General features: G+C 49.7%; 6 protein-coding genes across 6 annotated transcripts; 3 read left to right on the top strand and 3 right to left on the bottom strand.

The window, feature by feature from the left end:
- Positions 1–293: 293 nt before the first annotated feature.
- Positions 294–1,504, top strand: ATEG_10379 (alpha-L-arabinofuranosidase precursor; the record flags this gene model as incomplete). The annotated part of the gene is made up of 2 exons (XM_001218726.1): positions 294–360; positions 417–1,504. 2 exons carry the CDS (start codon positions 294–296, stop codon positions 1,502–1,504), a joined length of 1,155 nt encoding a protein of 384 aa, XP_001218727.1.
- A 727-nt stretch (positions 1,505–2,231) lies between these two features.
- On the bottom strand, positions 2,232–3,278 carry ATEG_10378 (putative chromate ion transporter; the record flags this gene model as incomplete). Its single annotated transcript, XM_001218725.1, has 3 exons — positions 2,232–2,823; positions 2,871–2,992; positions 3,039–3,278. The coding sequence occupies 3 exons, from the start codon at positions 3,276–3,278 to the stop codon at positions 2,232–2,234; spliced, it is 954 nt and encodes a 317-aa protein (XP_001218726.1).
- A 313-nt stretch (positions 3,279–3,591) lies between these two features.
- ATEG_10377 (aldo/keto reductase) lies at positions 3,592–4,798 on the bottom strand (the record flags this gene model as incomplete). Its single annotated transcript, XM_001218724.1, has 4 exons — positions 3,592–4,098; positions 4,155–4,514; positions 4,565–4,715; positions 4,785–4,798. 4 exons carry the CDS (start codon positions 4,796–4,798, stop codon positions 3,592–3,594), a joined length of 1,032 nt encoding a protein of 343 aa, XP_001218725.1.
- Positions 4,799–5,817: 1,019 nt separating this feature from the next.
- ATEG_10376 (uncharacterized protein) lies at positions 5,818–6,498 on the bottom strand (the record flags this gene model as incomplete). The annotated part of the gene is made up of 1 exon (XM_001218723.1): positions 5,818–6,498. The coding sequence occupies one exon, from the start codon at positions 6,496–6,498 to the stop codon at positions 5,818–5,820; it is 681 nt and encodes a 226-aa protein (XP_001218724.1).
- Positions 6,499–7,203: 705 nt separating this feature from the next.
- Positions 7,204–9,271, top strand: ATEG_10375 (vWA domain-containing protein; the record flags this gene model as incomplete). The annotated part of the gene is made up of 6 exons (XM_001218722.1): positions 7,204–7,866; positions 8,109–8,301; positions 8,353–8,663; positions 8,723–8,972; positions 9,022–9,083; positions 9,224–9,271. The coding sequence occupies 6 exons, from the start codon at positions 7,204–7,206 to the stop codon at positions 9,269–9,271; spliced, it is 1,527 nt and encodes a 508-aa protein (XP_001218723.1).
- Positions 9,272–11,810: 2,539 nt separating this feature from the next.
- ATEG_10374 (uncharacterized protein) lies at positions 11,811–15,734 on the top strand (the record flags this gene model as incomplete). Its single annotated transcript, XM_001218721.1, has 3 exons — positions 11,811–12,184; positions 12,283–13,846; positions 13,917–15,734. 3 exons carry the CDS (start codon positions 11,811–11,813, stop codon positions 15,732–15,734), a joined length of 3,756 nt encoding a protein of 1,251 aa, XP_001218722.1.
- Between the last annotated feature and the right edge of the window lie 2,604 nt (positions 15,735–18,338).

Below are 18,338 nucleotides of genomic sequence, written 5' to 3'. Positions count from 1 at the left end.
CCGCATCGGCATTGTCTGCCTCCTGCTGCTCCTGCATCTGCCGTGTTTCTGCACGGCACCCTTTTCTTCATCTATCTTCATCTAATGCAATCAAATTGACTTTGCTAAGACAGATTCATCACGGACGTGACGCCCAATTCCTCCTGCAGACACTATACACTGCTCAATCAGCCTAAGATGCCCCGGACTCCACCTCCGCAAATCTCCAGCTCCGTCCAGTGCATAAATAGCCCTGTCGATCAGTTGCAAGTTCCCTCTGAGCAGATCATCTCATCCCTTCTGCACTACTCGGTATGGTCTGGCTTGCTGCTCTCGTCCTGCTCCCCCTGGTGTCGGCGCAGTCGCCCGTCTGGGGCCAATGTACGTCCATCTACCCTGTATACTTCATATGTACATGTCGATGCTAATACCTGCAGGCGGCGGAACTGGCTGGACAGGCGCAACCACCTGTGCGTCCGGCTCCTGCTGCGTCTACTCGAACGAGTGGTATTCGCAATGCCAGCCCTGCAGTGGCAGCGGTAGCACTACCCTGACCACCACTACCACCTCCAAAGCAAGCTCAACCACCACTACGACCAAGGCTGCTACCTCAAGCACCTGCGCCCTCCCGTCCAAATACACCTGGACCTCCACCGGCCCCCTCGCCAACCCCAAATCCGGCTATGTCTCCCTCAAGGACTTCACCCACGTCCCCTACAACGGCCAGCACCTCGTCTACGCCTCGGACGTCAACTCCGCCGGCAGCTACGGCTCGATGAGCATCGGTCCCTTCGCCGACTGGTCCGCCATGTCCTCCGCCAGCCAGAACACCATGTCCTCCGGCACCGTCGCCCCGCAGCTCTTCTACTTCCGCCCCAAAAGCACCTGGGTGCTCGCCTATCAATGGGGCGCCACTGCTTTCTCCTACCGGACCTCGTCAGACCCGACGAATGCTAATGGCTGGTCCTCGGCGCAGCCGCTGTACTCGGGCACCCTGTCGTCGTCCAGCACGGGCCCCATCGACCTGACCCTCATCGGCGACGACACAACCATGTATCTCTTCTTCGCCGGCGACAACGGCAACATCTACCGCGCCTCCATGCCCATCGGCAACTTCCCGGGCAACTTCGGCTCCTCTGCTACTGTCGTGCTCTCCGACTCGCAGTATAAGCTCTTCGAGGCGGTCCAGGTCTACCGCGTGCAGGGCCAGCAGCTGTACCTGATGATCGTCGAGGCGATTGGCTCCAACGGCCGCTACTTCCGCTCGTTCACGGCGACCAGTCTGGGCGGCGCGTGGACGGCGCAGGCGACGACGGAGGCCGCCCCGTTCGCGGGTAAGGCGAACAGCGGTGCGACGTGGACAAACGATATTAGCCATGGGGATTTGATTCGGAGTACCGCGGACGAGACCATGCCCGTGGATCCGTGCAATCTGCAGTTCCTGTACCAGGGCCGCGATCCGAGCCAGAACCCGGATTATAATCTGCTGCCGTATCGGCCGGGATTGTTGACGCTGAAGCGGTAGTTGCGCTAACTGAAGTATATAGCGAGGTAGGACTAGTATGAGGAGTACATAGCTAGGCATGGAGCATGCTACACAATGAAGGCCGTATACGGAGTATTTTACCGTCCCACAACCCCATACCAACACAACCCCAAAACACCCCCCAAAACAATAGCCACTGGCGGCGCCACCCCGAACCACGCATTCTCCGCATAAGTCACCGCCGCAACAACAACCCACCACGGCTCTTTTCCCAAACTCTGCCCGGTACTCACCCGCGGCGTCAGAAACCCAATCTCCCACAGCCGATACACCGCCGTAAAAACCAGCCCGACGGCGGTCGCGTTGATGCCGCGCAGCAGATCCCCCACCCACTTGCGGCGTCGCAGCACGCGCCAGAAGCTCTGCACCGCGACCGCGAGCGTGATCCCCGGCACGAAGATGCCGATAAACCCCATCAATGCGCCTAGCACGGAGGGCACGTTTGCCCCGCGCACGGCGAGCGCCCCGAGAAACACGGCGAAGTTGAAATTCGGGCCTGGAAAGGCCTGGATCACGGCGAGGCCGATGAGGAAGTCCCGGCTTGATACCCAGCCTGGGTCGACGACGTAGGAGCGCAGCAGGGGGATGACGACGGGGCCGCCGCCGAAGATGATGGTGCCGGCCAGGTACATGTTGGCGAAGAGGTCGAGGGGGAGCGGCGGGTGGGCGAGGAGGCCGCGGGTGACGAGGATTGCAATAAACGAGGCTAGGGGGTTAGCTTGCCTACGGGAATAAAGATAGGGTGTAACACACCGAAAAAGACAATGCAGGTGGCGATGCCGACCCGCAGACGGATGATGTGGTCTTGGCCGGGGGTGTCGGTGGTGGGTGTCGGACTGAGGGTACTGGAAGGAGGCGCCTCCTGGGTGGCGGTCTTGCGCGATCGCACGCTGGCAGTCTCCCGCGAGGTCGCTTGGAGTTCTATCTCAGACCCCGGCTGGGCTTCGGTAGTATCTTCCGCCCGCAGGTTCCTCCTCCGCCAGCGGTTCTTTGCGCGCCGCAGCGCCTGGCTGAGATACCCGTCCCAGACGACGGTGACCAGCCCGCCGATGACCATCAGCGTGGGGAAATACCAGAGGGCATTATAGCAGATGCCCGCACAGGCACCCAGAATCACGAGGATGCGGGTGAGCCGGTCGCGGATGGCCTTGTCGGCCAGCTGGACTGCGGCGAGGGCGATGATGCCGACGGTGGAGGCGTTGAGGCCAGAGAGAAGGGCGTACGTGGGCGCCGGCAGCGTCTCGCCGATATTCCGCACGCCAATGGATAGGGCGTACATGCCAATTGCGCCGGGGAGACTGCATCGTTAGCTACGCCGCCAGCAGTACCAGGAGCGACAGCATACCTCCAGAGTAGAAAAACGAACAGCGCGGGAATAAACCCGGCATGGTACAGGGTCAGACAAAAGAGCATTTTGGTGCTCCCTGGGCCGGGGAGGCCTTGACAGATGGCGAAGAGTTCCTGGTACTGCGGGGGTTAGTACTGGACAAGTATCTTATGGCCACAGGCTTACTGTCTGCTCATCAACCCATTTTGGACCGTGTCTCCCCTCGACGAATTTCTGGTGGAAGATCTGAAAATGCACGGGCGGTCCTCCGAACGAGGTGAAGCCCAGGTACCAGGTGCGCAGAAAGACCTCGGCTAGGCGACTGCCCAGGCTCTTGCGCTCGCCCTCGGCGGCGCGGTCCTGCAGGCGGCGATTGAGGGCGCGGAGGGAGGAGAGGTAGCGCGAGAAGGGGGGAGGGAGGTGCATGTTGTCGAGAGATGATGCAGGAGAATAGAAGAAGAGTAGAAGAGATGGGATCGACTTCGTATAAAATGTTTAGGATGCCGAGAGCTTGGCGGGACCAACCATTCACCGCGGCGGATGGCGTCACGCGCGGGAAATATTCGGAGTATACAAGAGATCTTCACTTCATACTTATATAACTACTAGAGGGTGCACTGCAGGTCTATACAACCCTATTCGCAAGTCGAGATGGCCTGCTTAAGGAGCATACTCTAGTACAGTACTTATGAAATATAAACATTTAGTAAACTACCAGGCATACGACTACCTCTCCACATTATCGCTCCCCCGGAAGGATAGCCTTTGGGACATACGGTTCTTCAAGATACTGAATCTCTTCCGGCGTCAGTTTGACCTGGACACTCGCAACCGCCTCATCAATGCGATCCTTCGTGTTCAGCCCGACGATAGGGTACTCGCTGGGGTGACTCAGTAACCATGCAATAGCAACCTGTGCCATGCTGAGGCCCTTCTTGCCCGCCAATTCTTCCACGCGATCAACAATAGCCTTGTCGGCCTCGGTCTCGCGCGCACGAATAAACATACGTAGCCCAACATCAGTTTGTTCGCGCACGGTCGAGCGAGAATTCCACGGTCTGGCGAGGACTCCACGCGCGACAGGCGACCAGGGGATCAGAGACACGCCGCTGTCCAGGCAGTACGGGATCATTTCTCGTTCCTCCTCGCGGGCAATGAGGTTGTGGTAGTTCTGCATGGAGATAAACTTGTGCCAGCCGTTGCGGATGGCGATGTTTTGGAGGGTCTGGAATTCCCAAGCGGCCATCTTAGGAAAGAAAGGGATTAGCGCTTGTTGGTTCAGATTGTTGAGATGAAGCATACCGAACTCGCGCCGATATATCGAACCTTGCCGCTTTCGACGACATCGTTCAGCGCTCTCATAATCTCCTCGCGTGGTGTCTCTCGATCCAGACGGTGGATCTGCAACACGTCGATATACGTTCCCAGCCGCTCAACACTGGCATCAACAGCCTCCAAGATGTGTCTGCGAGAAAGACCGACGCGGTTCAAGAAGTCACCCTCGTTCTGCCGCCCGGTCGTCAGAGGCGGAGGATAGTTCCCCTGATCGTCTACACCGAAGTAACATTTGGTCATGATTACCACGCGGGAACGGGGGATGTTGTATTTCTTCAGAGCCTTTCCCACGATTTCTTCGGATTTGCCATGGGAGTACATGTCGGCCTGAAGAGCGGTTAGGACTCGCGTGTTGCCCCTGCTTTCTTTCTTCTTACCGTATCCCAGGTTCTGATGCCTTTCTTGTAGGCGTGTTCAAGAAGTGGTAGGGATTCTTCTTCATTCAGTACCCAGCCCTGCCATTCGGGGGCGCCGAATGTCATAGCCCCTAGTATTATCTTTGAGACCTTGAGGCCTGAGTCCCCTAGACTGTTATTGTTATTGTAGGTCAGTAATTAGTCTTGAAAAATCTTTATAAGTTTCAAAGGAGGAACCCACCGTGCGTATTCCATTTTTCTGGAGATTGTAGTGCTGGTCAGCGAGAATTGTGATAGACTTGTCGTAGATGAAAGAAACTGCAGGTTATAGACGAAGGCGAGAAACGTCTTGATTCTTATTTCATGATATTTTATATTTCACCTGGAGATACGCTAGGACGGACTTAACAGATGTAAGTCCGGACGACCGGTTATACTGGATTATCTCTCAACAACCTGGACAGGCGCGGCGAATAAAGAGTCTTAGTCTACCAATTAAGCTTATTGCTGGTATGCTCCATCAGAGCAACACTACCAATTACGTTTACCGCAGCGGACTTAATGGAAGAAAGCCCAATTATAGCGGAGTTAAAGGCTGTCTACTTGAACATCCGACTCGATCCGTCAAGTTAGTAACCAGATCAGTCCTGATAACGGTTCGCTTCTGAAATACTTATCCAACCGAACGTGATGCCAATAAAGCTATAATCAAAGATACTTCTGTTAGTAAGCGGATGTCGGGTCTCTTCAGCAGCTCGGCAGCTCCGGAAAGAGCAGTATTACGGAAGAGAGACGAGAATCATGCACAGAAGGAATTTAGGTATTGAATGTAACAGTTGAAGATACCTCGAGGAAGAGGGTTAAAGCAGACAAGACGGTCCTAATTTGAAGAAATTTGCTTAATATAGAAGAATGGCGATATCTTTATATATTATCTATATTTTACAGAGCAGTCGTTAAGACAAGCCTGTTCAACCGAATCCTTCCTTGAAGTATACAGAACACCGGAAATGGCAAGCATGGACTTCAAATAGCACACCATATTGGGTTCATGATCTTCCCACGGTGAATGCCATCGCAATTTATAAGACATCCGTAATGCTAAGCTGGACGGAGCGTACAGGCTGCTCACAGAGGGGCCTTATGTGGTGACCCTGCGGAAGCCAGTGGAACAGCCATCCTAGATTCTGTAAACGTACTGGACGATCATTATATCGTCAATGAGCATGTGCTAAACTAATATGTCTAGACATACATGCTTTCATTTTTCCTTATCAGTCATCACCAGATGAGTAAGTGACGGTAAAGTTGCCACTGCTATCCTCAAATACCACGGCCTTCTTCATCCGCCCGGAAAATTCGACTTTAACAGCCTTCTTGTCATTATCGTCCGGACAAGTTTGGATAGTCCCCTCTGCAGCACCGGTAGCTTTGATATAAACCGCCTTATTCACCGTGAAAGTATAGGTGACGTTGCCCTTCAGATCGACAACATTCGTAGGAGCTACGACAATAGCTCCTTCGGGGGTTTCCTTTTCCCTTGCCACTCCGATGACATTGTTGTTGGGCACAAGGGCGGCGTTGGTCGCGATCTTGAATTCTTGGTTGTCCGGCAGCGCGAGGTCATCGTCCGGGTCAATGCTAGAGAACGTATATGACTTGTCAAGAAGGAGGATCGTGCCGTTATCCCTGGGTGACCCCACGACGACCTTCATGGTATCCCGAGTTTGGACGTTGGTTCCTCCTCTCTTCGTACCAAGGAACCCATAGACATTGCCGCTGAAGGAAAAGTAGTCTCGCTGTCCGGGTCCTAGCTTGGTGCTTCGGAACCAAACAACGGACTTGACCGTATCGGGGGTGTTTGCACCTCCCTCGACACCGGCCTTGGCTGAGAAGATATTGTAGTACTTTCCGGGAGAGCCGGAGTTGTTGACAAGTTCGATGGTGTACGTCATGTTTGTTGGGTTGGTAATGATTGAGCGGGAAAGGGGGGCAGCGTATGGGACCTGGATTGAGTCTCAGTTGTAGATGCGGACGCACAATCGGTGCGAGGACAATGGGATGCTTTGGATTATCTAGGGAGCGTTGCGTTATCACACCACAACCCTGTACCCGGGTATAGATGCTGTATTAATCTACTCATCTCCATGGAGCCGCCACAGCCAAACACAACATCATGGATGGAAGTGCGCATGACCAGGCTCCAGGATGACGAGAGGGGTCTCCTTCACCAACCATGCAGCATCGCGGTATCTGAAGTGGCAGCCCTGGAGAATCTATTCGTTAACGATTGATGTTTGACAGGAATACTGCAGGTGAGATTCGGAATTGAAAGGGCACACGCTGGTTGGTGTCCATAGCGCTGAACCGTTGTATACCCTGTCAATACCCCAGGAGTTCTGCATCGGAATGGCCGATACCTGTTTGTCTAGACCTTGACTTCGTATAGAAGAAATGATAATTGGCTCGCCTCTATTGTCTAGGTGTACGTATGGAGGACCGTGGAATGCTAGAGAAAGGTGCCTCTTTGCTTTCTTCTTCCCACTATCTCTTATCAAGCTTTTCCAACGGCAATTGTTCACGAATGCTTCCCAGATCCTGCGATTCGATCTTTCCAGTATCTCCTGAAGGAAATATCTTCATTTGCACCAAAATAAGCCATGGAATACCGAATTAAGATCGAAAACAATGCTGTCGACAATCGATACTATTGCATTGTCGCGCGGCCGCCCTATGTCGCAGATGTCGGCCCCAACCAACTGATGACTCCTGTCCTTTCCAATCTTGACATTGTTCCCATCGGAAACACTGAAACGTTCCGCTTCAAACACGAGTACTTTGCCTTCGTGGGCAAACTGACAAGATCCGGGACTCGTCCTGCCATTGAGCGCAACAACCATCTCCCAGTCAATTTCGGGACTGTGCATGACAACGGCCCGACCATCGATGTATATTTCGAGAACAACGGGATGCGAATTAAACAATCCGAAGAGACAGGTACCTTCTCAAGGAGGGGTTCTTTCATTATTCGGTGCGGAAAACAGCCCCCAGCCAGCGTGAGGACGGAGTTCGTTGTTGGTCTAGCCATCAACCTTCACAAGGAGGGCAGGTCCGAAGTTGTGCCCATTGCGGCGATGCGGTATATTGCTGATAAGCCATACGAGATCACGCACTCGGGGACAATGTGCATCTGCTCAGACACTGAAGGTCTGACGGCCGGTGATGTGGTGCAATCGGAGGTCCAACGGTTTGTTACGATTGACTTCTCCAGTGGTGCTCGCAGCGTGGAACTGGTCGAGGACGAAAGGGAGAATTTCACTATGGTGAGCGTGAGACCACCAAGAGCTCTTCGGAAATCCTCGCTTTGCGATCTCTTCCGAGGTCAACCACAAGCTCAGGGGGGCCCTATGCCGTTCGTTTATGAGAACCACAGGCCCGAGCCTGCGAAGTTCGTAGAGAAGTGGATGGAACAGGCAAGAGCCCTTGGCTTAGCTACTGAAAGACAGGCATGCGGTTCCCATATCTCACGGTGATCACCACACTCGGCTACTAACTTGGGGTGTAGGTGAACGCCTATGACTTTCTCGAAAAGTACAACAAAACACAACTGGCCGGATATTACCAGGCAGAGAAACTAAAAGAAATCGCAAGGAATGCAGACGCGTGGGGCAAGACAATCAGCGAGGATAGGAGCCTGAATGATGAGTTCATCGACGATCTCCTGGTACTGGCATTATTTGACTGCATTCTTTTCTTAGGTGAGTGACCGAACTTCCCCTGCAAGCGACTCAATTGAACCTCTCAAATAGATAATTCGCTTTCCATGACCTGGGGAGAAAGGAAAAAAGAGCGGCGAGAGATCAGCGCCGCCATCGTCAAAGTCGAGACAATATTTCACAATACCAAGGACGTGAGGGTTGAATTCTTGAACGGCCATTTTCGCGGAGTCGCCTCGGAGCCAGAAGATATGGAGAAATTGCTCAATGGCATCCGTGACTTCGGCAAGACGCCGCTTGGGACTGAGCTGGAAGCTAAAGTATTGAACAACTATGTATACCCAAAGTTGAAACGGGGGGATGCATTTCGACCGGTGTTGATAAGCGTCATCACGGACGGAGCGGTCAGTCTGTGCTTACCCATGAGATTGACAACACCGGGGCTAACTGTCCTCCACGATAGCCCCAAGGAGAACTCAAGGACACATTCAAGAAAAAGATCAAAGAGTGCAAAGCACTTCTCAACCATCGAGATAAGACCCGAGTTGGCGACAAACGTGAGGAGTTTCTACCTTTCACCATGCGCAAGCTGACCTTGAACATAGACGTGCTCTTTCAGATTTCCCGGGTGGGCGATGATCACGACGCAAAGGCGTTCATCAAGGAACTGAAGAATGACCCGGATTTGAAGGGCATCCTTCATTGTACTTCCTGTATGACGGAGGCCGAGAATCTATTTGATACGAATTCTAACGGAAGCAGATCTGGATCTTGATATTGACCCTGAGGACGATCAGAACGATCCTGTAAATGTCTATGCACCGGTATGTGGAGAGCCCAGATTCCAAGCCATTAAAGCTGAGCGTTTGAACAGGCTATTCGAAGATTAGCTGGAGCAGCTTTTGTGGGTGTAAGAATCCTACTAATTCTTAGGGTTGATTCGATAAGTACTAACAGAGCCCAGCTGGAGCGCGACAGCGAATCGCAAAGATTCAAGTTTATGGACAGCTAGATTGTCTGGAGATTATGGTGCTGGGGAGAATGTACATACCAATGAAAGATATTATTGGTACCCAGAAAGTCACCGCGAGATCCTCGGTTTGATCTGATGTAGAACCTCCTCCCCAAGAATGGGCTATTATCGTGTCCATCCTCGCATCATAATAACAACACTAACTGGTCCTGCGGTAGCTGCTTATGGGTCATGTGCAAATTTTGAGAGTAAAGTGCCCCCAAAACTCAAGGTGTACGTGATCTTTATAGTCCAGCGCCGCCCGCCTTGTGTCGTCTGCATCCAACTAGGTATGAGACAGCTCAATGTCTAGATCCGTTAGTCTGACTTCGGGATTCATATTTGGCCAGACTACCGTGTCGACCTAGTCACGAATGGGCTGCCGAGCGCAAACTGTAGATGAGTAGTTTGTCTGGACAGTTTAGTTAGAGACATCAGCCCACCCTAAGTCACGAACGCTGTTGGTACCGCCTATCACCATGCTCCCACGACGCATACATAAGGTACTCCTTGGTGACCTGTTCCGCGTTTAAAGTCTCTTCGATTAGATGAGCTCTTGTACCCGGGCCGCGAGAGGACCGATTCTTGCGGGTTTGGCGATAATAGAGGACGAGCTCGAAGTTTGGAGTGGTCATAATATGAACACCGATCAGGTTGACAGTCTATGCAACGCCCTGAGATGTTGATATAAGTCATTTCAGCTTGTAGTAGCATGAGTTTTAACTAGTACCTTTGTGTAAACCGGGCCACCAATCAATAGTCTATGAAAGAGATTTAATTTAAGCACGGTTCCTCACTTAGCCACGGCAATATCTTAAGAGATTAACCTGCTAAATTAGAAAACATTCAAGCACCGCAAAGAAATGTAGAGGACCGGCTTCTGTCACCTAAATCGGCAATTATGTTTTCGGGTGCTTTTTCACATCGTAACAACATTAGACATAGATTCTTCACAGACTCTACTGTCACCGCTAATGTTTCACTCACATGAATTGCACGCCTTAAGATTTCATGTAGGAGTTGATAGTCGTGCTTTTGATGCCATCCCCACCCGTCCGAGGGAAATAGTCGACGGTCCAGCAGGATCTCTACCTATAACAGGGCTAAAATTAACTTGCTTTTTTTAGACTTCTTATAATAACTTAGATGTTTTACTTTCGCACGAACACGCTTAACAATAAGGACATATAAACGCACAAAAGATTAAGAGAACATAATTAACTCCTAGATCGATAGCTCTTACCGTAAGTTTGGCTCATGACTCACATTAGGGGCTGTATGGACATCAGCTTCACTTCGTCTGCAGGCACGATGAAGTCTCCATCGGTCAACATCTCCCAGAATTCCGGTGCAGTCATGATCTCAGTGTCGACATCAGAACCAAACTGGTCTGTCCCATTATGGCACGAGCACTCGCCAACATAGATCACGGTGGGATTGGGAGCCGAGCTCAATAGAACAAGACCATCGCCGATGATGATAGAATTGGCCTGCGCGCCCAACTCGGGGGAAACGATGGAATCACGTACGGCCACTCAGGCCATTCACAACAACCCAGTGAGACTGGAGGTTCACAATATCAAGCTGGTGAGATCAGTTATGTTGTAGAACATCCCTTACATAAGAAACCGTGTGCTTTTTCTGTACAAGATGTCATAGAGAATTCAACAAGAGATCAGAGATTGTCGGGGGTGGCCCTGACCAGCTACACTAACGGACTACCCATCTTACTATGGTGCTCCGTTCTATTGGTATTATGGTTGAACCTTTTGAAAGTGATAACTAGGCGTGCTTCCGAAGATTCAAAAACTACCCTTTAGTGGCAATACATGACACTTACGGCTGCGCGACTTTAGTGAACCGGGGAGGCCTGGGTAACAGATATAATGAGAGAATTACGCGCCTCCCAAGTACTTCTACGGCGATTGTTATGAACGTTTCTCTCGTGATATCGAGTACTATATGTGCCCAAATCTTCAGGGGCTACTTTGCCCATCTTGGGGTTCGCCGACAAGCCCACTTGTCTTCTATACTTGCTAGCGTCGTTGAAGGAAAGATGGGAGCATTATCCTAAATGTCGGAGGACCCTGGCGGCCCGTCTAATGAAATTATTCTGGACTGGTGGGACTGGGGAACTCGGGAGGATCACATCGACACCCTGGTTGCGCTTCCTTGTTTCTTGCTTCATTGCTGGAGAGGTGGTGGATCCGAAGGTATCATGATGGCCGGTCGGGGTTGATGATACCGGGGTCGAGTCCTGTTCCTATATCTGGGTTGCCGTCGAACCATTCTATGTACACCAGTTATTTTACGGTTCCATGGGAGCTAGAGCACTAGGATGATTGCGTCTCCATCGAGGTGGCATGTCCGTACAACCCACCATCCTCAGCCACAGGCTCAGCCTCATTCTAAGCGCCAGGCCCTCTTTCCCACCCCTTTGACCCACAGTATGCCAATTTCCCAAAGAGTATCCACAATCATCAGTCGATAGAGCACATGGCTCTACGTTCAGCTGCGAAATAACCCCAACATCGTGAAGATGGAACTTTCTGGTGCTGCAAGCGTTATCGCAGTGATCCAGCTTACAGGAGCTATCACGCATATATGTGCTAGTTATATCAGAAAAGTTGGCGAAGCAAGACAAGACATCCTCCACCTTCAGGAGGAGATCCACGCCCTTTCCCGGGTACTCGAATCGCTCAACAGCCTTCTTCAGAGCACGAACCGTACGAAAATTGCTGCTCCCAATGACCTGACCGACAATCTTGCGAAATGTTCATCGACTCTCACGATGTTGAAGGAGAAAATCGACCCAAAAAAGGCTCAAACACAGATGAGGAAATGGGGCTTTCGGGCTTTCAAGTGGCCTCTACATCGTGCGGAGGTGGACAAGGCCATTAGCGAAATCGAGAGGTACAAAAGATTATTTGGCCTATCATTGCTTGTTGACCAAACGTGAGGAAATAGAGCCCTACCACTCAGACACTAGCCAACTAAAGGTTAATATCAAGGAGACTCGCCGATGTTTTGCACCGAAAGATAGATATTGGCCGGTTACGTGTCGCCAAAGGGGCAGCATTCAATGACTATGAGAACCAACATACTGAGTGCCTTACCGGAACCCGGGTTGAGGTGCTTCGCGACATCGACAACTGGGCTAGTATGGCCTATGGAAAATGTATCTTTTGGTTAAACGGCATGGCCGGCACTGGAAAGTCGACGATTTCCCGAACTGTCGCAGGCCGATTAAAACGACAAGACCGCCTTGCAGCAAGCTTTTTCTTCAAAAGAGGCGAACAGGACCGAGGAAATGCCAAACTACTCTTTTCGACGATTGCGAAGCAATTAGGAAGCTCCATGCCTCAGCTGAGCCTCGATATTCAAAACGCAATCGAGGATGATCCGGATATATCCGACCGGGTGCTTAGGGAACAATTTGAGAAACTTATTCTACAGCCACTCTCTGCAGCCAAGCACTGTCCAAATACAATTATGGTGGTCGTGATCGATGCTTTGGATGAATGCGACCGGACAGATGATATCCAGGTTATTCTCCATCTCTTACCTCGAGTCCAACAGTCAACTTCAATGCGGCTACGATTCCTAATAACGAGCAGGCCTGTATTGCCAATCAAATCAGGCTTTGAGCGGATTCCAGATGACTATCAAGATCTGATTCTCCATGAGGTTCCAACTCAAGTGATTCAACATGACATATCCTTGTATATCAGGGATCGATTCTCCAAACTAAGGCAAGAGCGATCACTCCCGCTCGACTGGCCTGGAGAACAGTCTACCAAAATCTTGATTGAGAAATCTGTCCCGTTATTCATATCTGCTGCCACTCTATGCCGATTCGTTGGTGACGCGAACTGGAGTCCCCAGCAACGTCTGAATGCGATCCTTGAGGACCAGGCTATCTATGTTTCAAAGATGGACAACACGTATTTCCCTGTGCTGAACCAACTCCTTGTTGGCCAGGATGCATGGGAGTTGCGGCGGCTGATCGAAGAATTCCAGGAGGTTGTCGGAGTTATTATCCTGCTTTTCACTCCGCTCTCCGTTGGTGCCATCTCTAGCCTCCTGGGAATTGGGAAGGACGACGTTCAAAATCGATTAAGGCCCTTTCACTCCGTCCTCAGAGTGCCCGACGATACGGAGACACCTGTCAGGCTTTTCCATCTGTCCTTTAGAGACTTCCTGTTGAATCCCCAAACAAAAGACAGCAGCCAATTCTGGATAGATGGGAGAAAGGTGCATCAAGTCCTCATAACACGATGCGTAAATGTCATGGGGCAGAAGCTGAAGAAGAATATGTGCAATCTGGACGGTGATGGTACACTGCGCACTGAAGTCCACGGCAGTTCCATTGATCATCATCTACCCTTGGAATTGCAATATTCCGTTCGTTACTGGGTGTATCATTTGGTACAAAGCGAAGAGCCTGTCACCGGGGCCTTGACGGCTATTTCATTCCTTAAGGTGCATTTTCTCCACTGGCTAGAGGCCATGAGTCTTCTAGGAATACTAACCGAAGCCTTGCCGATGATGCATCTGTTACAGTCAGTTGTTCATGTGAGTTGTAGCTGTGAGAGTCTTTGTTTCGGCCCATAATGAAGCGAAATACCTGACTTGGAGTATTCAGGATTCTGAAACGGCCCATCTGATACTCGACCTCCGACGATTCATACTTCGGAATAGACATATTGCTGATATCGCGCCGCTCCAACTCTACTCTTCCTGTCTCATATTCGCACCGGAAATGTCCATAACAAGAACGCTGTTCTGCAGAGAGCCCCCTAGCTTAATAAGAAGGCTGCCGAAGGTCGAAAACCTATGGGGCACCGAGTTACAAACTCTAGAGGGCCATACAGGCCCAATCGGAGCAGTGGCTTTCTCACCAATCGACCAAGTACTCGCAACTTGTTCCCATGATAAGACCATTAAGTTTTGGGATACAACAACTGGTTCACTACGACAGAGCTTATCAGGTCATTCGGATTGGGTTCGAGCGATTGCATTCTCGTCAAGTGGTCGGTTACTAGCGTCAGGCTCTCAGGATAGTACCGTGAAGCTCTGGGACGCTGTTACTGGAGCCCCACTAAACGATTTTTGTGGCCATTCTGGACCAATCTGCTCTGTGGATTTCTCACCTAGTGGCGACCTCGTGGTATCTGGCTCAGTTGATTGCACCCTTAGGCTTTGGGATGTCACCACTGGGTCTTTGAAACGTACGCTCAATGGCCATACGCAACCCGTCCAGGCTGTGGCCTTTTCACCGAACGGTGAAGTGTTGGTATCTGGTTCCCAGGATAAGACCATTAAACTATGGGCTACTACACCTGGATCACTAGAGCAGACTTTGGAAGGCCATTCAGACTGGGTTCGGGCTATTGCATTCTCGTCATGCGGTCGCCTCATAGCCTCAGGATCTCACGATGGTACTGTAAGGGTCTGGGATGCCGGCGCTGGCGCCGTAAAGCAAGCTTTTACTGTTCAAGGACATCTGAGAAATACCGTGGTTGGACATCAGGCTTCAGTCGGGGCTGTGGCATTTTCCCCGGACGGCCGGCTTCTGGCATGCGGCACCCACGATAGTACTATTAGTCTATGGGATATCACCACCGGTGCCTTGAGAACAACTCTAGCGGGCCACATATTTTCGGTTGGGGCGCTTGCTTTCTCACCAGACAGTCAGTTGCTGGCATCCGGCTCTTTCGACAGCACAGCTAAGCTTTGGGACATCTCCACCGAGGCCTTGCAAAGCAGTTTAATCGAAGAGACTCCCCCGGAGGTTATAGATGGTCATTCGGGCACAGTCGGTATTGTTGCATTCTCATTCGACAAAAAGATTCTGGCATCTGGCTCCATTGATAAAACAGTCAAACTCTGGGACGTCATTACTGGAAGCCTTCTATATACACTAGAGGGTCATTTGGATCTCATTTGGGCCGTTGAATTCTCGCCAGATGGACGCCTTCTTGCATCGGGATCCAATGACGGTGCGATTAAGCTCTGGGACACATATAATGGGGCCCTGCAACACACCTTGGATGGCCATTCAGGGGCAATTCGAGCTGTGGCATTTTCACCGGGCTGTCAGCTGCTGGCGTCAGGCTCCACCGATAACACAGTCAAGGTTTGGAACTCTGCCGATGGGACATTGAAACAAGACCTCTCAGTCAAAGGCGTTGTCACCGACATGAAATTTTCAATTGACGGCGCCACCCTAGAAACAAGCCTCGGGCAGCTGAGTATTGAATCCTCTCCGAGCAATTACACGTTCGTTCCTACGCTGCCTACTACCGAGTTATCGATAGAAGACAGTTGGATATCGCTCCGTGGCAGGAAGGTTCTATGGTTGCCACCGACGCGTCGGCCATCCTGTTCAGCAGTGAAAGAGCGTACAGTTGCCCTGGGGCACACGTCTGGAGTTGTCTCTCTTATAGAATTCTGTACTTGAGCTCGGACTTTGTGTCAAGTAACTGTTGTTGTTCAACGCTGGTAATCCACTCACACTGCTTGCCTGTTCGATTATATGGATTTTGCTCTACGCAAATGTTACTTTGCGATAGTGGTAGGTATCCTAGGAAAGAAGCCCTTTTGGAGGCAGAACACCCCGGCTGGACAGCCAACAGGCATTTCCTACAAACATGAGCGAGTAAGGGCGTAGTTAGTTGAGCGCATTGAGCGCATCGCTAACAGACTAGTGCCACGTGGTAGCCAGTGGGCGAATTTGGACAGAAGACCGAAAGCGAGAGTCCAAGCCAATCAAGAATGCAGTCACGTTTGCAATGCCCCGCAGTCAGTCCATACACCTCCAACTAGCCTAGTTCCCTGGGATAGAACATATTGATTCTGGAGACCACCGAGCCCAAGGGGTTATACTCTTCGTTTCCAAGTTCCATCTTGGCATACACTATGCGTTTTCTTCGGGAGCCGAAAAGGTGTGTCTCAAATGGCACTTCCCTGACGCCCTACAGGATTAGTTGCAAAGTGCCACAATGCGGTAATATACGCCTTACAGAGGCTAGGATCATGGTGGATCAAGTAAGTTGTAATGATGGCGTGCGCTCATTTCGGAAGTAGTGGTAAGTAATTGACTTATTAACAAAACCAGAGAAGCCTTTGCGGCTACATCGAAAGATTCGCCAGCTGCTACCCCTTTTCGAACCCAGATGAATCCTTAATGTCGGCCACATACATGTACATATGTGTAAGTCCACCAAGCATGTCGGGTTCATGGGGACAATCGAAGCTAAATATGGGGATGTCCTCTTTAGTGCCAGTGTCACAATGGCCCAGTGGTGTATAACTCTCAGCCACAGTGCAATGTATGTAATCATCCGGCTTGTTCGAACTGCACATATGTCAAGTGAGTCATTGCAGAAAATGGATCAAACAAGCAACAATTGAATTTTGGCCACTTCAGCGTTGGCTACAGTACACCTTGTTATATAGTAGCTGTTTTATAGCGTGTATTTCCAGGTGAACCCGTAAGGCCGGAAGCTATACAGAGGTGAAAGAACTGTACCCAACAAAAGGAAAGGAGAGGGAGAAAGAACAAGGTGCGACGTATATGCCGATATGCTTAGGAGCAAACGTTACACTCGTCGTGGAAACATGGGCGTTGGTCTTTTTTCTACAGCCCCAGCTGAAGTTGAAGGGCAAACAATTTCCTTGGAATTAATGAATAGGCGTGCTGGCGAGACTTCAAAAACACGTCTCCAACGTCAATACTCTTTTTTCTTTTTGCTGCTGCGACCCAAGCGCGGCTGAATTAAACTAGGAGAGCTGGGGTAACAGACGTCAAGAGAACCACAGGTCTCCCAAGTATAAACAGCGAAGTAGCTGCGATCCATGGGAATGGATGGACGACCTCTCACTCTAGAAACTCTACTTTCACGTTCGCCATGCATTGCGGAGACTGAAGGATTCATAATTGATGTGATAACTTAGTATGTAGGCTTCAACTGCCTGTTATGGGAGCTATCCTCGGACGTGGAATGTGTCTAGATAAAGAAGTCAGTCTTCGTAAGAGCATTTTAGCGTTGGGTGGCACCACCCCAGGCCGCTCAGCAATTCCCAAGGGAAGGTTAGAAGTTCACCTTGGACGATGGCAACAGTATCTGGAAGAAGCGAAGTTCACCTAATATGGTAAGAAGTTCCTTATTCGGATTTCGGAAATACGTCGGGGTTTTAGTTTTTTTTTAACAAGTAATAACGCGCCTTAATAAGCTCCGCTCTCTGTTTGCCTGCTACTTCCTACGCGTCGTGCTAAAAATTTAATAACTACTAATGTATAATTATATACAGTATAAAAGCCAGAAATTATACTATATTAATATAATATATTCTTAATAGTTATACTCTAGAAAACTTAAATAGCACCAGAGCTCCAGCCCAGAAACTGCTTTAAAAATAACTTTATTATTTTAGACTAAGATTATTTTTTTTATCTTTTTTTAATTTTAAGAGAAGATTCCGCTCTTTAGATAAATACAGTATATCCTTACAGAAGCACCTATAAAATTCTCTGTAGAATTAGTTAACTAAACTAAATAATGTGCTGGCGATACTACGCGTTTAAATACCTTTAAATTAGATTAGAATAGGTAATGTGATAGTATACCTTCGAATAGCTAAGAAAAAAATTATAATTATATACTAACTAATACAGATATAAAGTAAGAATAAAATAATAAAAGTAAAAAATTTTTATCGAAGTAATTGTAGTCTAGGTCACAGTATATTAGAAGTAGAGTGGGTTAACCTTACCGTTGTACCTCACTATAACCTGACTATAACCGGCTAGGTTAGGTTAAGGTATAAAGAACTTAATAACTAAACCGGTACAATTAGGTTAAAGATAAAGATTCTACCTTATCAAATTAACTAGCCAATAAAATAGGGAAGATTAATCTAGTAAGGGTACTAACCGCAGGTTAAATAGTAATTAATATATTTTAATTACCTTTATAATTTACTATATTTTTTTATTTCGGTATTAATACTCTTATAATCCCGTAATATAATTTACTATTTAAAATAAACTAATCGAAATATT

The sequence above is a fragment of the Aspergillus terreus genome, genomic scaffold, assembly GCF_000149615.1.
Source record: "Aspergillus terreus NIH2624 scaffold_17 genomic scaffold, whole genome shotgun sequence".
Taxonomy (NCBI): domain Eukaryota; kingdom Fungi; phylum Ascomycota; class Eurotiomycetes; order Eurotiales; family Aspergillaceae; genus Aspergillus; species Aspergillus terreus.
This window is presented reverse-complemented; position numbering and strand designations above follow the sequence as displayed.